The following is a 22,407-nucleotide window of genomic DNA, read 5'->3' on the forward strand; positions in this document are numbered from 1 at the left end:
TATCCAACATATACAAATAACATGCATATATTGTGAATTGAGATTGTTGTCCTAATATCATGGATAAAATTTTCAAGTCTCCACATATTTGCAAATTATGTTCTTTGTACTTTATTTTTGTTAAAACCAATTAAAGATTTGAATACTCTTTGAGCGTAGTTGACTGAGCTAACGGTATAGGAGCATACTTGTTTTTATTGTGAAGAAATACTGCTTTAAGGCTGCGCTGTGATGGATCAATAAATAGTCGTCAATCCTAAGGTTTGTAAACGTCTGGCTTTAATTCATCGATAAGTCTTTTTACGTTAATATAGTAAACTAGATCTGCATTTTTATTAAAATACTTAAAAAACCTTTCCTCTCAGTTACGGTATACACTTACTCTAGTACCCTTCGTCGCCATATTTCTTCTCTTTAAGTCTGAAGCTAGTAAATTCGATTATTCTTTAGTTAAACCAATCTTTCTAATTAAATCATTGGGACTTTTCTGATCATATTTTTCAACAGTTCGCTCTTTATCGATAGGAACATACTCTTTATTATTGTATAGAGGAAAAATTCTCCTAATTTCTAGCGTTATCACTTGAACTAGTTTCTTGTACATTAATTTAATTTAACGAATGACCAAATATATCTCTTGATTCTTTTTAAGCTTTTCAAAAATACATTGTTTACAAACTTTATACGATCTATTGTTTTTAAACAAAATATTCAATCGCTTTTATCTTTTTGTTCTTTCTATGTTGTAGGAGTTGTAAAATTTGTTTAGTGCTAAATAATATGCTACCTTATTTTCATGAGCATGGCTAATGCTCAAGTTTGGGTGTGAATAGCCTAACTACAATTTTCACTTGCCTTTGCTATACTTTACATCAAGCAAGTATTAGTACTCTGTTATGGTACTTATGAAAGAATATAAATGCTGAACGATTTTATCGTATCTGTTTATACTTAACCTCTGGACCATGTCTCCGAATAAATTTAGGGTTTCTCAACCGAGGCCTAATAGTCTCATAACAAAAACCAGTCGTCTATTTACTTCATAATAAGTATTAACACATAGAGAGGAATTGATTTCTTGGGCTCTGCACGAACACTCCACTGCTATTTTAAAACCAAAACTACGGCTATCTTTATCTGAAAACTGGACTAATTCATGACAAGATTCACAGATTAACATGCCCGTTATGGCTCCAAAAACAATTACAAATTCAATAATTCGATAAAAATGCATTGAATTGTTACTAGGCTCAATATAATCTGACATACGCAACTTCTTCGCCGAGGCGCATAACTGGATTTCATCTCGATCTTGTTGCAAAGATGGGTTGAAATATTGGCGTCTTTTTCTGGACCTCGATAAATGATTTGATGATCCACACGGCACTTTTGAATAAGCATTCGACATGATGTTTTTCAAAATTGGAAGCGGGCCGAGCGCACTCGATCGTCTCGTCGCGTACGTAAGCACAAATATACCTGATGCGTCGGACTCTGACGAGCTATATCTCAAAAACTGTTATCCGTTTCGATTTGAAATTTTGGGTGGATGCTGCTGATTAGTTTTAGTATCGATTGCAACTATTTTCAAATAATCGATTTTTTGGACCCTGTAAAGCATATTTTACATTTGAGAAGTTTGCTGATCAGTTTTATTAGATGAGTTTGTTAAAAAAAAATATTAGATGGTTTTTTCATAGAACGTTTTAATTTCTTCTTCTATTGATGGTTTCTTTAGGCCATTCCAGATGATGTCGTTGATAAGAATTATGGAGCCTGTACCATATTTCGTAAGACGCTATAAAATCTTTCCAGGATTTTATTAACCGAGTTTGAAGCGGCACTCCATAATTAAATGCCATAAGTCCAGATTGATTTAATTATAGCCTTGTAAAACATTATTTTATTTTCGATTGTGAGCTCCTATTTTCCTCTACGAGCCAGTACATTTTTCTTAATTCAGCCTTAGTTGTTTACGTTTTCTGAAAATATGTTGTTTCTACGTGAGCCTCTGGTTTGAGTATATAAAACAAGACAGTATGTTACGTATTACATAAAATAATAATTATTTTATTTATTTTAATAATTCGGAATAAACGTCAATTGTAAAATGAGTATGCGTGAAGCTGACAGTTATACTTGTATGGCTGAAGATGTTTATTTCTCAAAAGAAAGGGAATGATAAAAAGATAAGCTAGAAACTGAACAATATCTTATATACTGCTTATCTAAAAAATATTGTACAATTTAGACGCGATACCCCAGCTAGACTGACTCTTCTTGATAAAAAAGATCCGACATAGGATGGCTGGTCCACCCAGAAAAACAGGGATCAACGTTGTTCTGGTTCGAAAATTGATACCACGGGGCTTGTCACGTTTCCCACATGCTATCCCATATAAAATTTTCTCTCTGACTCAGAGGCAAGAGGAGGAAAGAGAGAGGAAGAAAGTGAGTAAGTGAATGAGGGAGGAAGGAGAGAGGGAAGATGGACTGACTGAGTGAATATATACGAGGTCTGTCCGGAAAGTATCGGGCCAACCTTTATATTTTCTTACTAGCGTTATTCTTTATCATCTGATGGGTGGCATCCTTCAAAGTAATCCCCACTTGATTGAATGACACGATTCCTTCGATGTTTCCACTTTTCAAAACAGTCCTGGAACTCACTTTTAGGGATAGCCTTAAGTACACTCGTCGCATTGTTTTCAACCGTTCTTTTGTCATCGAATCGGTGTCCTTTGAGTGGTTTTTTTAGTTTTGGAAACAGCCAAAAGTCACAAGGGGCTATGTCGGGACTGTATGGAGGTTGTCGAAGCAATGCGATATTCTGTTTGCTCAAAAACTGCTGCACAAGATTGGATGAATGCGCTGGCGAATTATCGTGATGGAGAAGCCAGTCACCACTTTCCCAAATGTGCGGCCGTTTTCTTCTTACTGCATCACGCAAACGTTTTAAAATCTGAACGTAGTATTCTTTATTGATTGTCTGACCTGTTGGTACATATTCGTGACGTACAACACCTTCACAATCGAAAAAAACAATCAACATTGACTTAACATTGCTCCGGCTTTGACGTGCCTTTTTTGGTCTTGGCGATTCAGAATGCTTCCACTGTGAAGAATGTTCTTCTGCTCTGCTGTGAGCAATTTTGGGATGAATTTCGCACACACGCGTTTCATTCCTAAATTTTCGGTTAAAATTTCTGAAATGAGTTTTTGGTATCCCAAGGTCTTTTTCTAGTTCTCGCATAGTCATACGACGATCTTGTTCGATTGCAAGTCGCACCCGCTCAATATTATCTGTTGTTTTTGTCGTCGAAGGTCGGCCGGAACGAGAATCACTATCGACAGAAGTGCGACCACCCTTGAACCGTTTATACCACTCTTTTATTCGTGTTTTGCTCATACACTCGCTTCCGAAGGCCTTTTGCATCATTTCAATAGTTTCCGAACTCGTTTTTCCGAGTTGAAAGCAAAATTTGATGCAAATTCGTTGACCTTGTTTTTCAGTCATTTTTGACAATATCAAAATCCGACGAACGCGAAAAAGGCACTGTAAACAAATACACACTGCGCATGATGTCCGGCAGGTGTCAGTAAGACCAATAGATTCGTGAGGCTTTACTGTTGACGTTTCTGTCCGGTAGAGGTCGCTCTAACACTATGGCGCGAAGATATAAACATAGACCCGATACTTTCCGGACAGACCTCGTATATCAAAAACTTGAAGTCAACGAACTTTTTCATGGTCAGATTCGTTTTCAGTTACCCAAAATCTACGCGATATAACTATTCATTCTCAATCCACATCAGTCACGTCGTGTAATGTAATTCATAGGATATAGAAATGACCATCATATCATTGATGGTTATGAAAACTACCGATTGCAGCCGATGCAGAAAGCGCACGTGCACTATCACTGCATGGATATCCTTAATGCCTTCAATTCGGTCAAGGATAAGAACCTACATTATTCAGACCTAGAACTACAAGTACCTTACTGCTATTGAATCGAGTTATTTCTAACAAGATATCCTAATCTATACAACTTAGGAGGGAAATATATATAGCTTCTACAACATCACTAAAATAGTACCACAGTGACCGGTTCTGGGCCCACTACTCTGTTACCTATAATAAACTGCTATGATTTCGACTTAAAATAGGGTAACGATAGAGAACGTCATGGACGAGATCTCGGTAATTGTTGCGACTAAGATCATTGAAGAAAATATTAGAAACTACGCAATAGAAATCGTGCTAGCCTAATTTAATCTCACAACAGAAAAAAAACGGAACCTGTATTCATTCATTCACTGTACATAAAAGAATTCTTTCTCACTCTAAATATATATATATATATATATATATACTAACCTCACATAATAGTTTCAACAAAGAATCCCTAATTTTAAGAGATGGAAGTGATCGATCGGGCATAGGTGACAACCAATCTGTAAGAACTGATAAAACGTTGTGTTCTAGAAATGCTAATTGTAGGTCATGCTTTTTTAACTGAGATAATGCTTTTGGTAGCATTGCTATCTTATTCATAGCTGGTTTACCAAGTTCGTTTAATTTTCTATCTTCATCATAAGCATTCTTCATATCTCCTAATAGTTGAGCAATTATATCATCATTGTCATTGATAATATCGATATCTTTTCTTTTCCGTCGCCGAGACTGCTCCTCTTTACGTTTAGCCAGCATACGATCGAAATCTGATAAGCAGTCATCACTATAAATAAAAAAATATGAATTGAGTAATGTTACACTACAATGATGTTTTTATACTATTCTTATTAATATGATACAATGTAAACTACATCTCACAGAGCATAAAAGATATTAGAAACTAGAAGCACAAACGATTATGATAAAAAAAACACCAAAACAGAAGGAAAAAAATGTCAAATAACGGTATGTGATGCGAATTTAACCGAACCATTGCTTAAAGGGTAAACATGTAATGTACTTTTACCCTTTATTGTTTTACATTCATAAACTAACGTGAGAAATAATACTATTTAGCGCTGTTATAAGTAGATAATATGAGTCTTCTACGATAAGAAGCTTGTCTATCGAGAAACTATTTCGGAAGGTTAAACAGTGTACCCCTAGGAGTAATTTATTTCTAAGTTTATTAAAAGAAAGTTAGTTTAACTCGGCCCCTTTTTATTTTATTATATACTTTTCTTCCTGCATATTTCTCCATCTTCCACACGCGCGCCTCAAAAAGAGAAGAAAGAGAAGCCATCGACTGTCGCGAACGCGATATCACTGACAATAAGAAAAAAAAAATCAATAGAAGAAGTGCTCGGTAGCATCATTATTAACAGGTCACTCCAGTTGTCAAATTCATCACACTTTTCCATGAATATTTTTTAATGATTTTAACATTTCTAAATAAATAAGTATATCTTTGGTCAATTATGAAAGTACAACATCGTACCAAATTATATAAATAAAAAACTTGAGCTGGCTTCAGTCGTTCTTATGTTGTCAGTCAAGTGTGAACTTTTGATCGGGCTATAGTATCGTTGTACAAGGTGTTTGAAAAGTTCCGGAACAGCATGATAACTCGGTAGGAACCAATGTTCGGAAAAAATATTTCATGTCAAAGTGATGGGATTTTCTTCCTGGCTATTCAATGGTGATCTCGAATTTGACCTCTAACTCGACCTTCAAGGTCACTAGAAGGTTAAATTTAATTTTTTTAATAGGATCTCGTCTTTTTGACCTCGGACAGAAAAAAGTAACTTATTTAATGTTGAGATAATTCTTAATTTTTTTCCAATTAGACATTGCAAGGTAACAGTCAAGATCAAATATCGCTGAGGCAGAACATCTGAACAAAATGGTCATGACGTTAAGTTACGGCAAAACTTTTTACAGCCCAACCGGTGAAATCAAGATTCTGTAGAGTGCAGCTAGTGAAGTCAAGATTCTGCACAGTCCATGCAGTCAAGGTAACACCTTTCACAGCTCAACCAGTCAAGGCAAAACCTTTCTCGGCAAAGTCATTTAAGGCAAAAACTTTCACGATCCAGCCATTCAAGGTTGGATCTTGCTCGTTCCAAGCTTGCGAGTAGTTGTTACTCATATTTTGGTAGTTGCAGTATTTAAATATCAGATTAATTTATTATTTTACAAAATGGCGAATCCAATACGGTCGTTGCAGAAAATTTGTTTGCTCATTCAAAGTTTGCAAGTAACCGTTATACATGTTTTGATGGTTGCTGAAATCCAATTATTGAACCGAAATCGGGAAAAATTGACCCGAACCAAATTAATTTTTCCGAGAACTCATAAAGCCCTACTTTAATATTATTCATTGAGATATTCTGCCTTAGCGATATTTGACTTTGACTACAATGCAAGATTGAATTGAGAAAAATGAAGAATTATCTCAACATTAAATAAATTTTTTCTCTTCGAAGTCAAAAAGATGGCATCCCATTGAAAAAAATCAATTTGACTTTTAAATGAAATGAAGGTCAAGCCCAAGGTCAAATTCAAGGTCACCATTGAATAGCCAGGGAAAAATCGTATCACTTTTATATTAAACATTTTTTCCAAACATGGTTCCCACCGACTTATCATGATGTCCGGAACTTTTCACACACTTTGTATATTATATATATTATAGCAACTATGCATTTGTAAATAGATATTAATACTATTTATTTATATCAAAAGATTATTCATTGTCGGTGAATGAAAAAATTATTTTTTCAGAGGTCCGTGTCGAAACATTAATATAATAATGGAACCATACATGGATATCAGTTTGTGAAGATCTTACAATTATTTTTGTGTGTGTAAAAGATTGATTTATAATTTGGTTGTGTGACGTCGTTATTATTCTTGATTAACATTACCATAATTAATTTATAAGACAAAAAAAATTGTAAACCAAATAAGAACGAGTGATAGCAAAAAGGACGGAAATATCTTAACAACGCGAACATAAGAATAAGTAATGTTGTATTGCGCACGAATTATGACCCGATAATGATAGAAGAAAAAATGTTGAATCTAATTTATTTCAAAATTCAGAGAAATTATGACCGAAAACACAAATTTCGTACACTTAACTATGTGAAAAAAGCCCACTATGCAAGATGCATCACTCGAAACAGAAATTATACCATTGTTATCTGATTTTTCTGAATTAGAATCACAATTACATACTGGATTACAACGGAAAGTAAAATTTGGGCGAATATGTGAAAAATTGAGTATGCATTAAGAAAAATAAAGTTATCTTGCAGGTCAAAAGTAAATAAAGCAGACTAAAGAACAAATTTGTGAAACAAAATTTAAAAGACGATGTGAGGAATATTATGAGAAAATGAAGAAAAGCAATGTATGATCGATTGTTCTTTTCGGAACAACTGAAAAAAAAATTAAAATAAATTTAGTGATAAGAAACCAAAGTCCACATTTGCACAAGTAATAGTAGGAAAAATTAGAAATAAATATCGTTGTATGGAAAAAACATAAAGATTAGTGAACAGTTACTTGCAAAGAAAGTACTTGGAAAATACAGAGTGAGAATTAGATAGAAAGAATGAAGAGTGTGAGAAGAAACGCTTATTTTTACAAGAATTTTACGAACATTATAGGACAAGGACGATCATCAACTCCATCATGGCACCGGGAGCGAAAGATACAACAATGGAAGTTGAAATAACTCAAATAAAAACAGTATTTACAAGACACCGTCGAGAATTCGCATCGAAATTTTTGCTTTGAAACGTCAATCGCAATTCGTGAATTATTATTTTATAATTTAACTCTTTATCCTTTGCGGCGCACATTGTTTAAAACGATATTTAATATATCTCAGATTTTAATTGATATTTTACGATGAAACAAATTTCATATCACTTCTTATGTAAATACGAAACTAGCGCATGCAATTCTGACCACAAAGGGTACAATCTCTATTTTGTTTCATCAAAATTTCTTCCTTCTTCGTGCATATATTTTAAAAAAATTTTATTAGCAAACAAAAAAATATTACTGTGGATCGAATACAAAATCAAAGTTAGCCTGTTCGAGATTATTTTTGAATCACCCTTAAAATTAAAAAACCACCCTTAAAATTAAACAAAATGATTTTTATAGACACATGTTCTAGTTGATAATTTACTATAAAATACATTGCGCATCATTTCTAATATACGAATACAACTCTTATGTGTAATTTCCACTAGGCGGGTTACAACCTCTATTTTTCTTGGTTAAAATTTTTCCCTTTTTTGTGCCTCAATTTGTAAAATGTAAAGTATAGTATTTTCAAATGCATTAAAATGATATTGAACTTTTTATATGCGACACTATGATACATTTAGTCGAGATTCGAAAAAAATCAAGAAAATTAGGATTTATTTATTCTTCATACTTCTTACAATAATGATATTCATCATAAAAGTACACGAAACAACGGTTTTTTGCACTAACCGCAACGTATAATAGCCATGTTTTTGCATCCTTTTATGTCAGAATACGTATTGCAGGAATCTCAAAAACTATAAGCAACAGGATTATTATTAAAATGTTCTGGATGTTCAGTAGTATAACAATTCTTGAACCAGGAATATTAAAAACAATAGTATATCTTGAAGATAGTTGATTGCGAACTATTGATTGAAGTTTAATGATATTATTTATGTTATGTGAATCAAAATCGTAATTCATAAAAAATACAGTATCTGAAAATGGCCGGCTGAAGTTCTTCCATATATGAGATCCAAGAACATCAAATGATTGACTTTTGCCCATTATTCCAGTCGGTATTTTTTTTGACATTTATAATTTTATTATACAATGTTGTCTTTTCTATGACACTGTCACAATTACCGCTCCAGGATTCAAGCAACATCATCGTATTGGAGTATAATATCGTGTTATTATAGACCAAAGTTTTTTGTATGCATACATGAGGACGTTCCGATAAGTACTTAGCCTATAAATGAAAAAAAATCCTCCTTCTAGTTCGATATACTTGACCCAGCCATGCTCCAACTTCTTTAATCCATTTGTAAAAAAAGTTTTCTCGAGATCTGCAAAGTAGGCCTCCATGGCGGCGATTACTTCCTCAAGTTGAAAAACAAAAAAAAGTCGCACGGTGCTAAATCTGGAGAGAACGGTGAATGGGGCAGTAGTTCATAGTCCAACTCGAAAAATTTAGCCGTGACGAATGCGGAGGTATGAGGCGGTGCATTGTCGGGGTGGAAGAGCACTTTTTTCTTGGCCAAATATGGTTGTTTTTTTAATTCAGCATCGAATTGGCCCAATAATTCGACATAGTACTGCTCTGTCACCATTTTTCCCTCCTCCAAGTAGTTTTGCGCTTGCCTCCCCACGCTCTCAAAACAAAACGACAAGTCTAAGTTGTCGTCAGTAGCCGTTTATAGGAAGGTATTACACTATAGTATATTTCTCTTTCGATATTGGAGCCCTTCGACAGTAAAGCTAAGTACTTATTGGACCGACTTTGTAACTACATAAAAATTGCACAGCAATACAAAAAAAAAGTCTGTCTCAAAAACAACATACATACGAGGTCTGTTCGGAAAGTATCGGGCCTACGTTTATATCTTCGCGCCATAGTGTTCGAGCGATCTCTACCAGACAGAAACGTTAACAGTAAAGCCTCACGAATCTATTGGTTACTTACTGACACCTGCCGGACATCATGCGCAGTGTGAATTTGTTTACAGTGCCTTTTTCGCGTTCGTCGGATTTTGATATTGTCAAAAATGACTGAAAAACAAGGTCAACGAATTTGCATCAAATTTTGCTTTCAACTCGGAAAAACGAGTTCGGAAACTATTGAAATGATGCAAAAGGCCTTCGGAAGCGAGTGCATGAGCAAAATACGAATAAAAGAGTGGTATAAACAGTTCAAGGGTGGTCGCACTTCTGTCGATAGTGATTCTCGTTCCGGCCAACCTTCGACGACAAAAACCGCAGATACGAGGGTGGTCCGATAAGTACTTAGCCTCACCGCCCGATGGCGCCACTCTAGCAAAAGAAATATTCTATCACGTAGTACAACCTTCTCGATGGTTACTGTCAAGATTACAGCCGGATCGGAGTTGTGGTTTATTTTTGAGAGCGTGTGAAATCAAGTGTGTCCATTGATTTTTGAAAAATGGAAAAAGAGCAGTATCGGTCGGTGATTCGATTCTTGTTTTTGGAAGGGAAATCGCGCAGCGAAATCAAAAAGCGCTTGGATGCTGTGTACGGTGACTCTTTTCTTTCGATGGCGACCGTCAAAAATTGGTTTAACGAGTTTCAACGTGGTCGCACGTCGATTTTTGAAAAGCCACGTCCAAGTGCTCCAAAAACGGCTACCACGGAGGATAACGTGACAAAAATTCACGATCTCGTATTGGCAGATCGACGATTGAAGGTGCGCGAGATAGCTAACATCGTAGGCATCTCAAAAGACCGCGTGGGTCATGTCCTGCATGAAATTTTGGGCATGAGAAAGCTGTCGGCGCAATGGACCGCGTTTGTTTACTTCGGACAACAAGCGCAACCATGAGACAACTTCAGAAGAATGTCTGACGCTGTTTAAGCGCAACCCGAAGGCGTTTCTGCGTCGTTTCGTGCCAGTCGATGAAACATGGATCCATTGGTATACACCAGAGACCAAGGAACAGTCGAAACAGTGGACTTTACCCGGCGAAAGAGCTCCGAAGTAGGCGAAGACTGCCCCATCGGCCGGAAAGGTGATGGCCAGCGTTTTCTGGGATTCACAAGGTGTGATCTACATCGACTACCTGGAGAGGGGCAAAACGGTCACAGGGCTGTACTATGCCGAATTATTGGGCCGATTCGACGTCGAATTGCAGAAAAAACGACACCAATTGGCGAAGAAAAAAGTGCTCTTCCATCATGACAACGCACCAGCTCACACCTCCGCCGTCGCCATGGCCAAATTGGTCGAATTAGTCTACGAACTGCTGCCCCATCCACCGTATTTTCCAGATTTAGCCCCGTGCGACTTCTTTTTATTTCCAAACTTGAAAAAGTCACTCGCCGGGCAGAAATTTGAGTCCAATGAGGAGGTAATCGCTGCCACGGAAGCCTACTTTTCAGACCTCGAGGAAACGTATTTTTCAGACGGGTTAAAGAAGTTGGAGTATCGCTGGGCCAAGTGTATCGAACTAAAAGGAGACTATATTGAAAAATAAAATGCCATTTTTCCAAAATTTTCGTTTTTCTTTTGTAGGCTAAGTACTTATCGGACCACCCTCGTATTATTGAGCGGGTACGACTTGCAATCGAACAAGATCGTCGTATGACTGTGCTAGAACTAGAAGAAGACCTTGGGATACCAAAAACTCATTTCAGAAATTTTAACCGAAAATTTAGGAATGAAACGTGTGTGTGCGAAATACACCCAATACATCCCAAAATTGTTCACAGCAGAGCAGAAGAACATTCGCTTAGAAATCGCTCTGGACAATCTGGAAACGGTCAATAATAATGATAATGTGCTTAGTAAAGTTATTACAGGTGATGAATCATGAGTTTATGGTTATGATCCTGAAACAAAACAACAATCTTCACAGTGGAAGCATTCTGAATCGCCAAGATCAAAAAAGGCACGTCAAAGTCGGAGCAATGTTAAGTCAATGTTGATTGTTTTTTTGTGAAGGTGTTGTACATCACGAATATGTACCAACAGGTCAGACAATCAATAAAGAATACTACGTTCAGATTTTAAAACGTTTGCGTGATGCAGTAAGAAGAAAACGGCCGCACTTTTGGGAAAGTGGTGACTGGCTTCTCCATCACGATAATTCGCCAGCGCATTCATCCAATCTTGTGCAGCAGTTTTTGAGCAAACAGAATATCGCATTGCTTCGACAACCTCCATACAGTCCCGACATAGCCCCTTGTGACTTTTGGCTGTTTCCAAAACTAAAAAAACCATTCAAAGGACGCCGATTCGATGACAAAACAACGGTTGAAAACAATGCGACGAGTGTACTCAAGGCTATCCCTAAAAGTGAGTTCCAGGACTGTTTGAAAAGTGGAAACATCGATGGAACCGTGTTATTCAATCAAGTGGGGATTACTTTGAAGGATGCCACCTATCAGATGATAAAGAATAACGCTAGCACGAAAATACAGTGCCGCTCAGCCACTTTTACCCCCCCCCCTCGGGCAAAATCAGTCTAACTTCAAAGTTTTATATCTCTGGTAGAAATTAACGTACAGAGACGCGCGTGGGTGCGTTTGAAAGGTCTTTCAGAGAGCTTTCAAATGATATGACTCACGGTTGCCATGGATTGTTTTTTGAAATTTTGCAACAATTATGCAAAATTGAAAATTCTGAAATTTTTTTATTATTTTTGACAATTAGCCAATTTTGGAAAAAAAATCGTACGAAAATTTGAAGTACACCATTTTTTAGCTATTACCAAGCCCTATCTGAATCACTCATCAAAAATTTATTTTCATCAAATATGACGCCCGCACGGGCATTTTTTCCTGGAAGTGACAGTTTTTTTCAACATTTTTTATCTCCGTCAAATTGTAACAATCGAAAAAATTTTATAGGAGAAAAAATGTTTGTTTTTTCACGTAGAATACTGCAATAATTTTTTTTTTCGGTTTTTCGAAAAATTTTTTTTTTCGGTTTTTTTCAATTTTTTTTTCTCACAGTCGGTACGCTAAAAAGATGAGAAACCACAAAAAAAAATTTTTTTCCACCCATTCAATAATACTACATAACAAGTATCGTAAATTACATAAAAAAAAATCTTTTTTTTTTCGACCTTGAAAAATAATTTAAACCGAAAAAAAAAATTTTTCGAAAAACCGAAAAAAAAATTATTGCAGTATTCTACGTGAAAAAACAAACATTTTTTCTCCTATAAATTTTTTTCGATTGTTACAATTTGACGGAGATAAAAAATGTTGAAAAAAACTGTCACTTCCAGGAAAAACTGCCCGTGCGCGCGTCATATTTGACGAAAATAAATTTTTGATGAGTGATTCAGATAGGGCTTGGTAATAGCTAAAAAATGGTGTACTTCAAATTTTCGTACGATTTTTTTTCCAAAATTGGCTAATTGTCAAAAATAATAAAAAAATTTCAGAATTTTCAATTTTGCATAATTGTTGCAAAATTTAAAAAAACAATCGATGGCAACCGTGAGTCATATCATTTGAAAGCTCTCCGAAAGACCTTTCAAACGCACTCACGCGCGTCTCTGTACGTTAATTTATACCAGAGATATAAAACTTTGAAGTTAGACTGATTTTGCCCGTGGGGGGGTAAAAGTGGCTGAGCGGCACTGTATAAAGGTAGGTCCGGAAAAATACGGAAAATTTTACGCTAAGATATAAATATTTTTGATTTCTTTTATCACGACCTCAAATGTCATTTCAAGGTTACTGTATCTTGAGAACTAGTATGACTATTGTAAAAATAGAAAAGTATGCATTCATGGAACTAGGTAACTATTTTCATACGTTTCGAGGGTCACTGATTCCGAATCCAACGTTAGAATTATTCCAAAAATACCCAGTAACGAGTGGCCCTTTGTTCGCTATGTCTCTCTATCTCTTTTCCTCCCTAAAGTCAGTTCGTAATTTACATATGTAATATTTTGTATACTTGTAAACAATTAATTTTTTGTAGCTAGAAGCAAGCGTTAGCAAATAAGTGACGAATGTTTCGATCGATCATCGATCGCGAACTCGCAGCGTGGACCTTGCGAAGAAGCGATAAGCGCGGAGAGGGAAGAGAAATAATACGCAAATAATTAGGGAGCTGACTAATGAATGTTGGTCAGTTGACACGTATAACCTTTATCGGCAAGCGAAACGACAGGCACACGACCAAGTAACATCATGCTAGAAGCGATATCACCACAGTCACCTCTTATTGTTGCGTGGAAGGAATGGTGTCAATCTCTATTTCGACAAGCATACACGCAGAGAACCCGGCGACCGACACACTCATTGTAAGTACCGACTCATTATCTGACTCTCTCTCTCTTCTCTCTCCTCTAGGTCCTGCCTACGTACACGATCGGTCCTGTTTACTTGGATTATATCCTTTGCTTTCTATAAAGCGATACTGTTGTACATTCTTTGTCGCGTTAAATTACGTTGTTGCAATATTTAGATTAGTCACAAATACTTTCATGCACACTGTACTTTTTTCTTTTCTATAATTTTATACAGACTATTTATAAAGAATATTTGTTATACATTTTTTTGTGAGTGATCTATCATAAATCTTTTCCTCATTTACAAGATAACATTATTATTCGCTCGTAAGTTTCCCTCTGTTAACTCACTCGTTGCTCATGACTCTCCATGGGGTAGTTTTCAACAGGAAGGACGAGGCAATCTGATGCAACTGGACCCAGACACTTTGAAAAGCGTATCTAACGATAATTACCATAGATTTTGAAGTTCATCTGTGAATTTATTAAATATGTCTGTATTGGCTTTTCTCAAGTGATCTCGAGCTAAAACTCCATTACATTTTGATGCCCAACGAGCTTCAAGAATTAATTATTGAATAACTTGAAGCAAGCGACTCTAAATCCAATAAGCTAAGCAAGCAAAACATCATTGTTTCTTATAATATAAACGTTCGTGCGGAATAACGCAGAGTATTTAAGGCGCACAGACATACTCTGTCGGAAAATCGTATTTACGGTGATTTTGAAACAGCCTCTATATTTATCGTAAATAGCAAAAGAAAAAACAAGGGAATTGTTTATTTTTCATTTTGCCTATGAATGACACAGCTAGTTTGATACTATATTATCCAGTTTTAGTACGGATCTTAATGGATTAAAAAATTATAATAAACAAAATCAATACTCAGTAATAGAATAAACGACAAAGATCGAAGAATGTTTATAAGCGAAGACGAGATATAAGATATCACCGATTTAACAATTTTTGAAACTGATGTAACTAACAGGACAAATGAATGGATTTATCCTAAGGAAAGCACATCTTAGCGATACTCTCAATAATATTCTAGATGACCGTGATCTTAATAACAATGGCTAGATTTATAAATGTGCGAATAAATTATATAAACGGTTACAAGGCGATTATAATTTCGTGAAAACGATCGACAATTTGACGCTCCAAGTGAAAGATAGATACGAGGTCTGTTCAAAAAGTATCGCGAATTTTGAATTTCCGCGGGCTACGTAAATTTGATATTTGATTTTTTTGTAGCGTTATGTTGGTACTCATGTCCCTTAATCATGCCGATAAAGTCGGCCATTTTGAATGTTTAGTTAATTTTTGACAGCTGTTTTCCTTGGATGTATTTGGGCTCGTCTTCGATTTTTGCCTATTCTAAAAAATGGATCAAAGAATCTGTATCAAATTTTGTGTGAAAATCGAAATAAAGTGCGCGGACGCATTCCGAATGTTGACTGTGGCATACGGTGAAGCTATCTTGTACCAAAGCAACGTTTATCAGTAGTACAAAATGTTCTCAGAGGGCCGAGAAAATGTGAACGACGAACAACGTGCCGGATGCCCGAGCACGTCAACAACAGACGAAAACCTTGATAAAGTGAAGAAAATAGAATTGGTCAATCGTCGAATCACCGTTAGAAAAGTTTATGAGGATATAAACATATCGTTTGACTCATGCCATTCGATTTTAACCAATGATTTGAGCATGAGTTGAGTCGTCGCGAAATTCGTACCAAAACTGCTCAATTTCGACCAAAAACAGCATCGCGTTAACATTGCTCAGGAGATGTTGGACTCGGTCCGTGACGACCCAAATGTGCTCCAGAGGATCATAACTGGTGATGAATCATAGGTTTATGATTATGATGTGGAAATCAAAGCTCAATCATCCCAATAGAAGCTGCCGCATGAGCCAAAACCGCAAAAAGCGTGCCAAGTTCGGTCGAACGTGAAGGTTTTGCTCACAGTTTTCTTTGATTACAAGGGCGTGGTATATCGTGAGTTCTTGCCATAGGATGGTACGGTCAATAAGGAATATTACCTGCAAGTTATGCGTAATTTGCGCAAAGCTATTCGCCAAAAACATCCGGATTTGTGGAAGAACAAAAACTGGCTTTTGCACCATGATAACGCCCTTGCTCACACATCGTTGCTTGTGCGCGAATATTTGATCAAAAACAACACAGTAATGGTGCCGCAGCCACCGTATTGCCCAGACCTGGCTCCCTGTGACTTTTTCCTGTTCCTAAAACTGAAGAGGCCTATGAAAGGACGACGCTAAGCCACGATTGAGGAGATAAAGATGGCATCGAAGAAGGAGCTGAACAAGATCACAAAAACTGATTTTTTTAAGTGCTTCGAGGATTGGAGAAAACGTTGGCACAAGTGCGTTATATCCGAGGGGGATTACTTCGAAGGAGATAAAATAGATATTCATGAATAAATAAATAATTTTTGGAAACATACAAAATTCGCGATACTTTTTGAACAGACCTCGTATGATAGATTATGTAATGACACTTACATTATATAATACAGTCAAATATTATGCCAAAATCATTACACAATGAGTTCATAAATATTATAGAGCTGGAAATCAACGATGAATTGGACGACATAGAAGAAATGAATACCGAAGAACACATAGAACAAAGAAACATATTGCTAACATCAGTTTCTAATACAACAATAATAATGACAAAAGAATCAACAATAGATATACGAATTCAATCACGACATATATGATTCAAACGATGATAACGACAAGTTTAGTTAACACTTAGTTGAGAATGTCGACAACAGAAAATACGAGAATGAAAAATGATTGTCACAGACGATAAAAATACCCGAAAAAATGGTTTGGTGCATGCTACCATTAGGAAAAGTACAATTTATACTAGGATAAACGGAAAAAGAAGTTAAAGGACCTTCAATTAAAGGAACTTTAATTTAATTCGAAAATGCTATGTAAAAAGGTCGAAAAACTAGAAAATTATGTGTCAAGATTTCAAGGTGAAAACAAAGCTTGAAAATACAATCGAAAATCTACGCTAACAAATTCAAGTTATGACAGAGGCCAATAATAACTTACAATCAGTAAGACAAGACAAGATCATTATTATCAGAGATACATACAGCATCACCAACCCAAAATCTGATTTAACGACTACTAAAGAATAACCACGGTTGAACCCAGAAACAGCATTATTCTCGTCAACAAGAAGAACGCAAGTACAAGTCAACATGACTAGTATTTTAAGAAATCCATCACTGATTGTGAACATGATCACAATTCATAACAAGACTATACACAAGACTTTAGGCCCTGCAGAGTGACTTCTACTCCCCGCATGCTCAAGCTGGAAAGGAGGAGGCGGGGTTCAAGGAAAAGAAGTATATTCACTTCCGCATGCGATAGGAATGCAGCCGACGAACATGACCCAACAACAAACTACAGCTAGGTATGGACGTTCAAATTGAAGGACTAATATAAGCAGCTTAGACAACACGTGAGCTTAGACGAGACACTTAGGAAAAACTGTACGGAATTAAAATATCCAGTTCTCGGATGATTCAAGCACCAATATCGAAGAGTTTCTAGAGCGAATGGAAGAAAATTGCTGCTAAAACCAGATCACTCAGGCTAAAATTCATTATGAACGCTATTTATAGAACAAGCGTTCCGTTGATATCAGTTCCTGAAACCAACGTGGAACACATATAAAAGTTTCGTGACACAGAGTTAACGACTTATAGCTAATCACTCTGCTATAATCGTAACATGTCAGTGGAAATGTATCTAAGGACACAGGAACATAATCGGTCTATTGAGAGAATACCTGTCAACCATAAACTCTATATTTAGTCGTTTCGAGTGAACATGGAGGGTCCTTGACCAAATCAATATGGCAATTGACAACATAATCTTCAAGCTAAAAAAGGAATTCAAGCAACAATACAGCATTACATCGGTATCCCAACTTCTTAGCCGAGTTCAAAAATTAGAAACTGCCGAGTCAGACAAAAATTGGAAGCCATCGCCATCTCCGCAGCAGAGCCGAATCCGAAGCTGTTTGCAAGCCTAAGATAAAAGCGACAGCGCAATCAAAGACGAATATAGTTTCCGTGTTGAAAAATACAACTATCTAGGAGGCTGGTTTCAAAGTCTCTCGATTATCAAATCACGTTTAATGTGCAAATAATTCATAACACTTTTATCTAGATATAGAATGAAATTGAACCATGCAATACTTTCATACAATATATAATACTCCAAGATTATATATACAACAGCGTGTTACGGCCTATTATATCACGATAATTAAGTTTAAATAATTTTTCTGCATAGTGATCCAAAAGTCCAATGGCGGCTCTCCATACTTCGAATTGCACTAGTGCAGTACAAAAAATTACCATTAACAATTTTTTTTCATATGCTGTTACGCGATAAGCATTGCTTTCGTCTAAAAATATTTTAACTAGATATTCTTCCGTAATTCCGTTCGAGAGCCAAAACAACAATTAATACATAAAAGCCAGGGAGCATAGAAAAATCTACAACAACGCTGAAAAAGATTGTAAGGCAATTCGAAAATTTATATACAGGGTGTCCCATTTTAAAGGAACCACCCCGAAATATTCGACGGTTGGCGTTGTACTAAAAAATTGTTCAGACAACAGTTGTTTGGGATAGTGGGGGCAACCTTTCTGTGAAATCCGATTTGAACTTGAGATTTATTTTCAAGGTCTTTTGAAGGGCAAAGTCATTTTTTGAATAGGAACCCATATTTTTGATCCCGGATTCGGAAAGAGCGGAAAATTCTACGTTTAGATAACGTATTATGTGTGGGGGCGGTGAACCCCCCCCTCACCAAAGGGCATGTAAGGGTCAAATTTATGATTTTCTTCATCTATGCACAGGGATGATCGGGTAAGGGTAATGTTAATTGTAATAACCCAATAACTCGATAACCCCAATAACCCCAATAACCCAATAACCAAGAGATAATTTGAATAGGAACCCATATTTTTGATCCCGGATTCGGAAAGAGCGGAAAATTCTATGTTCCGATAACGTATTATGTGTGGGGTACGGTTAACCCCCCCCCTCGCCTAAGGTCACGTAGGGGTCAAATTTATGATTTTCTTCATCTATGCACAGGGATGATCGGGAAAGAGTAAGGTTAATTGTAATAACCCAATAACTCGATAACCAAAATAACCCAATAATCCAATAACCCGATAACCCCAATATAATTCAATAAACCCAATATCCCAAAAAAATTGTAGGGTCAAACAACAGTGACCTGAGCTTAAACTTCAGGTTGATTTTCAAAGTCGACTTCATGTATTCCAAGCCTTCATGAGAAGTGTCATTTTCCATTTTGTGGGATAACATGTTATTTCCATTCTTTTTTCTGGTGTGATTCCGGACAAGCCTACAAAGTTTCAACTAAATTGTTTAATAACACTTTTTTAGTATTGTTTATGACAATAGTGATTCGCGAACAGTCTTTGGGGACGTGTTCGAGGTAGAAATGATTCGACACGGTAGGCAGAGGTAAATAGACTTAATATTTATTGAACACAGTTAGGCAACGACACTTCTATGCCATGAAACTCGGGAGGCAAAAACTAGGCGTGCTCGCTCTCTAGCCATCTTGCTGAAGTCAGTCGAAGAGACAGCAGAGCGGCAACTCCGCGGCGTCAGTACTTGTTTTCGACGGTGCTGCCGCGAAGCGGGGCCAGAGCGCGTCGGTTCTGTCCCCACAAGTCCTTCTCAGGATAGTCCAAGTGTAGTTTTCTTAGTCGACTTAAAAGGAGGGAATATGCCGGATTATTCGAGAAACGAAATTGTTTATATTCTGTTGTCTCTCGGGGCATGTCAAGGCCGATATCGTGCTGCAGCAAGGTATTACCGCCAAAATTACCCAGGGAGGCTTCACTACCCGAACCACGTGAGAATCCGAATCATCGAGCAAAGAGAGAGACGTCAATCCCGAATACGCAGAAATCGTCGTCGCATTATGATGCCGAACAACGATGATCTACGAATTCTCGTCGTTTTAGCAATGGTTGATTTGGATCATCATATCTCGTTGCGTGAAATTCAGAGACGTACTGGAATCCCAAGATCAACAGCCGCTAGATTTTTGCGGCTGTACAGATTTCATCCGTATCATATAACTTTGACTCAAGCTTTGATGCCAGATGATCTCCGCCGCAGACTCGAATTCTGAAATTGGGCACAAACAAGGATTCGTGAAGATACTGAATTTTTCAGATACTTCATGTTTTCGGACGAAGCTACATTTCATGGTAATGGACAACTCAATCGCCATAATAATCATTATTGGCCTATCCAGAACCCTCATTGGGTACGTCATATTGATAATCAGCATAGATGGAGCCTCGTAGTTTGGTGCGGAATAATGAATGGTTATCTGATAGGACCTTATATTTTCGATGGGAATGTCAACGACGCAGCATATCTTGATTTCCTGCAGAATTAATTATCAGAATTATTGGAAGATGTGGACTTGGAAACCAGAAGACGATTATGGCTTCAACAGGATGGTGCACCGTGTCATCGCTCACTAATGGTTCGTCACTTCTTGAACCAACGATACCGAAGACGATGGATAGGCATTGGTATTGACATTACTGAGTGGTGTCCAAGATCACCAGATCTGACAAGTCCAGATTTCTTTTTACGGGGCTATTTGAAAAATGTTGTTTATGCACAGCAACCAACAACACGGCAAGATATGATGCAACGCATCATATAAGCTTGCAGAGCTATTTCGTGTCACGTTTTGATGTCCACAGTTGAAAATTTTGAACGTAGAATTCAACACTGCATAAATTTGAATGGGGGTATTTTTGAACATCTTATGAGATAAATGTTTGTGTTACAATCTTGACCATAACTCTATCTATAGTCAACGTCTTGTCTTGATCGGCTGAGCATTCCCACCTTGCCTTCATTGGCTGGGTAATCAATACCTTGTCTTCACTGGCTGGGTAATCAATACCTTACCTTCATTGGCTGGGTAATCAATACCTTGCCTTCATTGACTGGGTAATCGATACCTTACCTTCATTGGCTGGGTAATCAATACCTTGCCTTCACTGGCTGGATAATCAATACCTTATTAACGTCACCCTTGCTCCGGTGGGATGGGGGGGTTAACCGCTCCCCCAACATAATACTTTATCTAAACGTAATGACTTTGACCTTCAAATGACCTTGAAAATAAATCTCAAGGTCAAATCGGATTTCACAGAAAGGTTGCCCCCATTGTCCCAAACAAGTGTTGTCTGAACAATTTTTTTGTACAACGCCAACCGTCGAAAATTTCGGGGTGGTTCCTTTAAAATGGGACACCCTGTATATAAAATACATCTCAAATACAAATACACTACTCTCCTTATTTTATTGTGATACTAAAATACAAGATATTAGCTTGCATTTATATGTAAAATAACACATGGATCAATAAGTCCCGAGACTAACCCAGAGATGACGCTCGTAGTAAACCAGTAACCACGTCTTTCTAGAGTACTAACCTTTGCTTGAAACGAGTCAAAATTTTAAGTCGATCGGACCAGAAACAGCTGAGTTATCGAGGTTGGAGTAAAGTCGTTTTGTAGTTTGTTTAAAAAATGGAAGAAACCGAGTTTCGTGTTCTGATAAAACATTGTTTTTTAATGGGTAAAAACACCGTGCAAGCGAAACAATGGATTGAAAAATGTTACCCGGACTCTTGTCCATCAAAAGCAACGATTTGTCGGTGGTTTGCCGAGTTTAAACGTGGTCGTACCGACACAAATGACGCGGAACGCTCGGGTAGACCTGTGGAAGCCGTTACACCGGAAAATGTGAGTGAAGTGACAAAAATTATAATGAAAGATCGTAAAGTGAAGCTCCGTGAGATTGCTGAGATGACACAGATATCATATGGAAGTGTATTTACTATCCTTCATGAAAAATTGAGCATGAAAAAGATTTTTTCCAAGTGGGTGCCGCGATTGCTTTCGATGGAACAAAAACAGCAACGAGTCGATGATTTAGAAAGCTGTTTATCGCTACTTACTTAATCGCTATTTACTTATCTTAAAAAGATTTCTTGCGTCGTTACGTGACCATGGACGAAACATGGATACATCACTACACTCCAGAGTCGAAGCGGCAGTCATCTGAGTGGCGCACAGTTGGCGAAAGCCGTCCGAAAAGTCCGAAAACGCAGCAGTTAGCTGGCAAAGTCATGGCGTCAGTTTTTTGGGATACGCATGGCGTGATTTTCATTGACTACCTCGAAAAAGGTAAATCGATCAACAGTGATTATTATATTGACTTACTGGTGCGTTTGAAGGAGGAAATCGCAAAAAAACGACCGCACATGCAGAGA

At 37.0% G+C, this 22,407-nt stretch overlaps 1 protein-coding gene across 4 annotated transcripts in view; it reads right to left on the reverse strand.

Moving 5' to 3' along the window:
* The window catches only part of LOC131672465 (protein IWS1 homolog), a 555,150-nt gene that overhangs the window by 122,000 nt on the left and 410,743 nt on the right, over positions 1 to 22,407 (reverse strand). For all 4 annotated transcript variants that reach the window (XM_058949712.1, XM_058949694.1, XM_058949720.1 and 1 more), the window contains one exon: positions 4,382 to 4,742. In XM_058949712.1, coding sequence (XP_058805695.1) covers positions 4,382 to 4,742 — 361 coding nt within the window. The remainder of the gene's footprint in view (positions 1 to 4,381; positions 4,743 to 22,407) is intronic.

The sequence above is a fragment of the Phymastichus coffea genome, unplaced genomic scaffold (assembly GCF_024137745.1).
Source record: "Phymastichus coffea isolate CEN01 unplaced genomic scaffold, Cenicafe_Pcof_1.1 PCOF00011, whole genome shotgun sequence".
NCBI lineage: Eukaryota > Metazoa > Arthropoda > Insecta > Hymenoptera > Eulophidae > Phymastichus > Phymastichus coffea.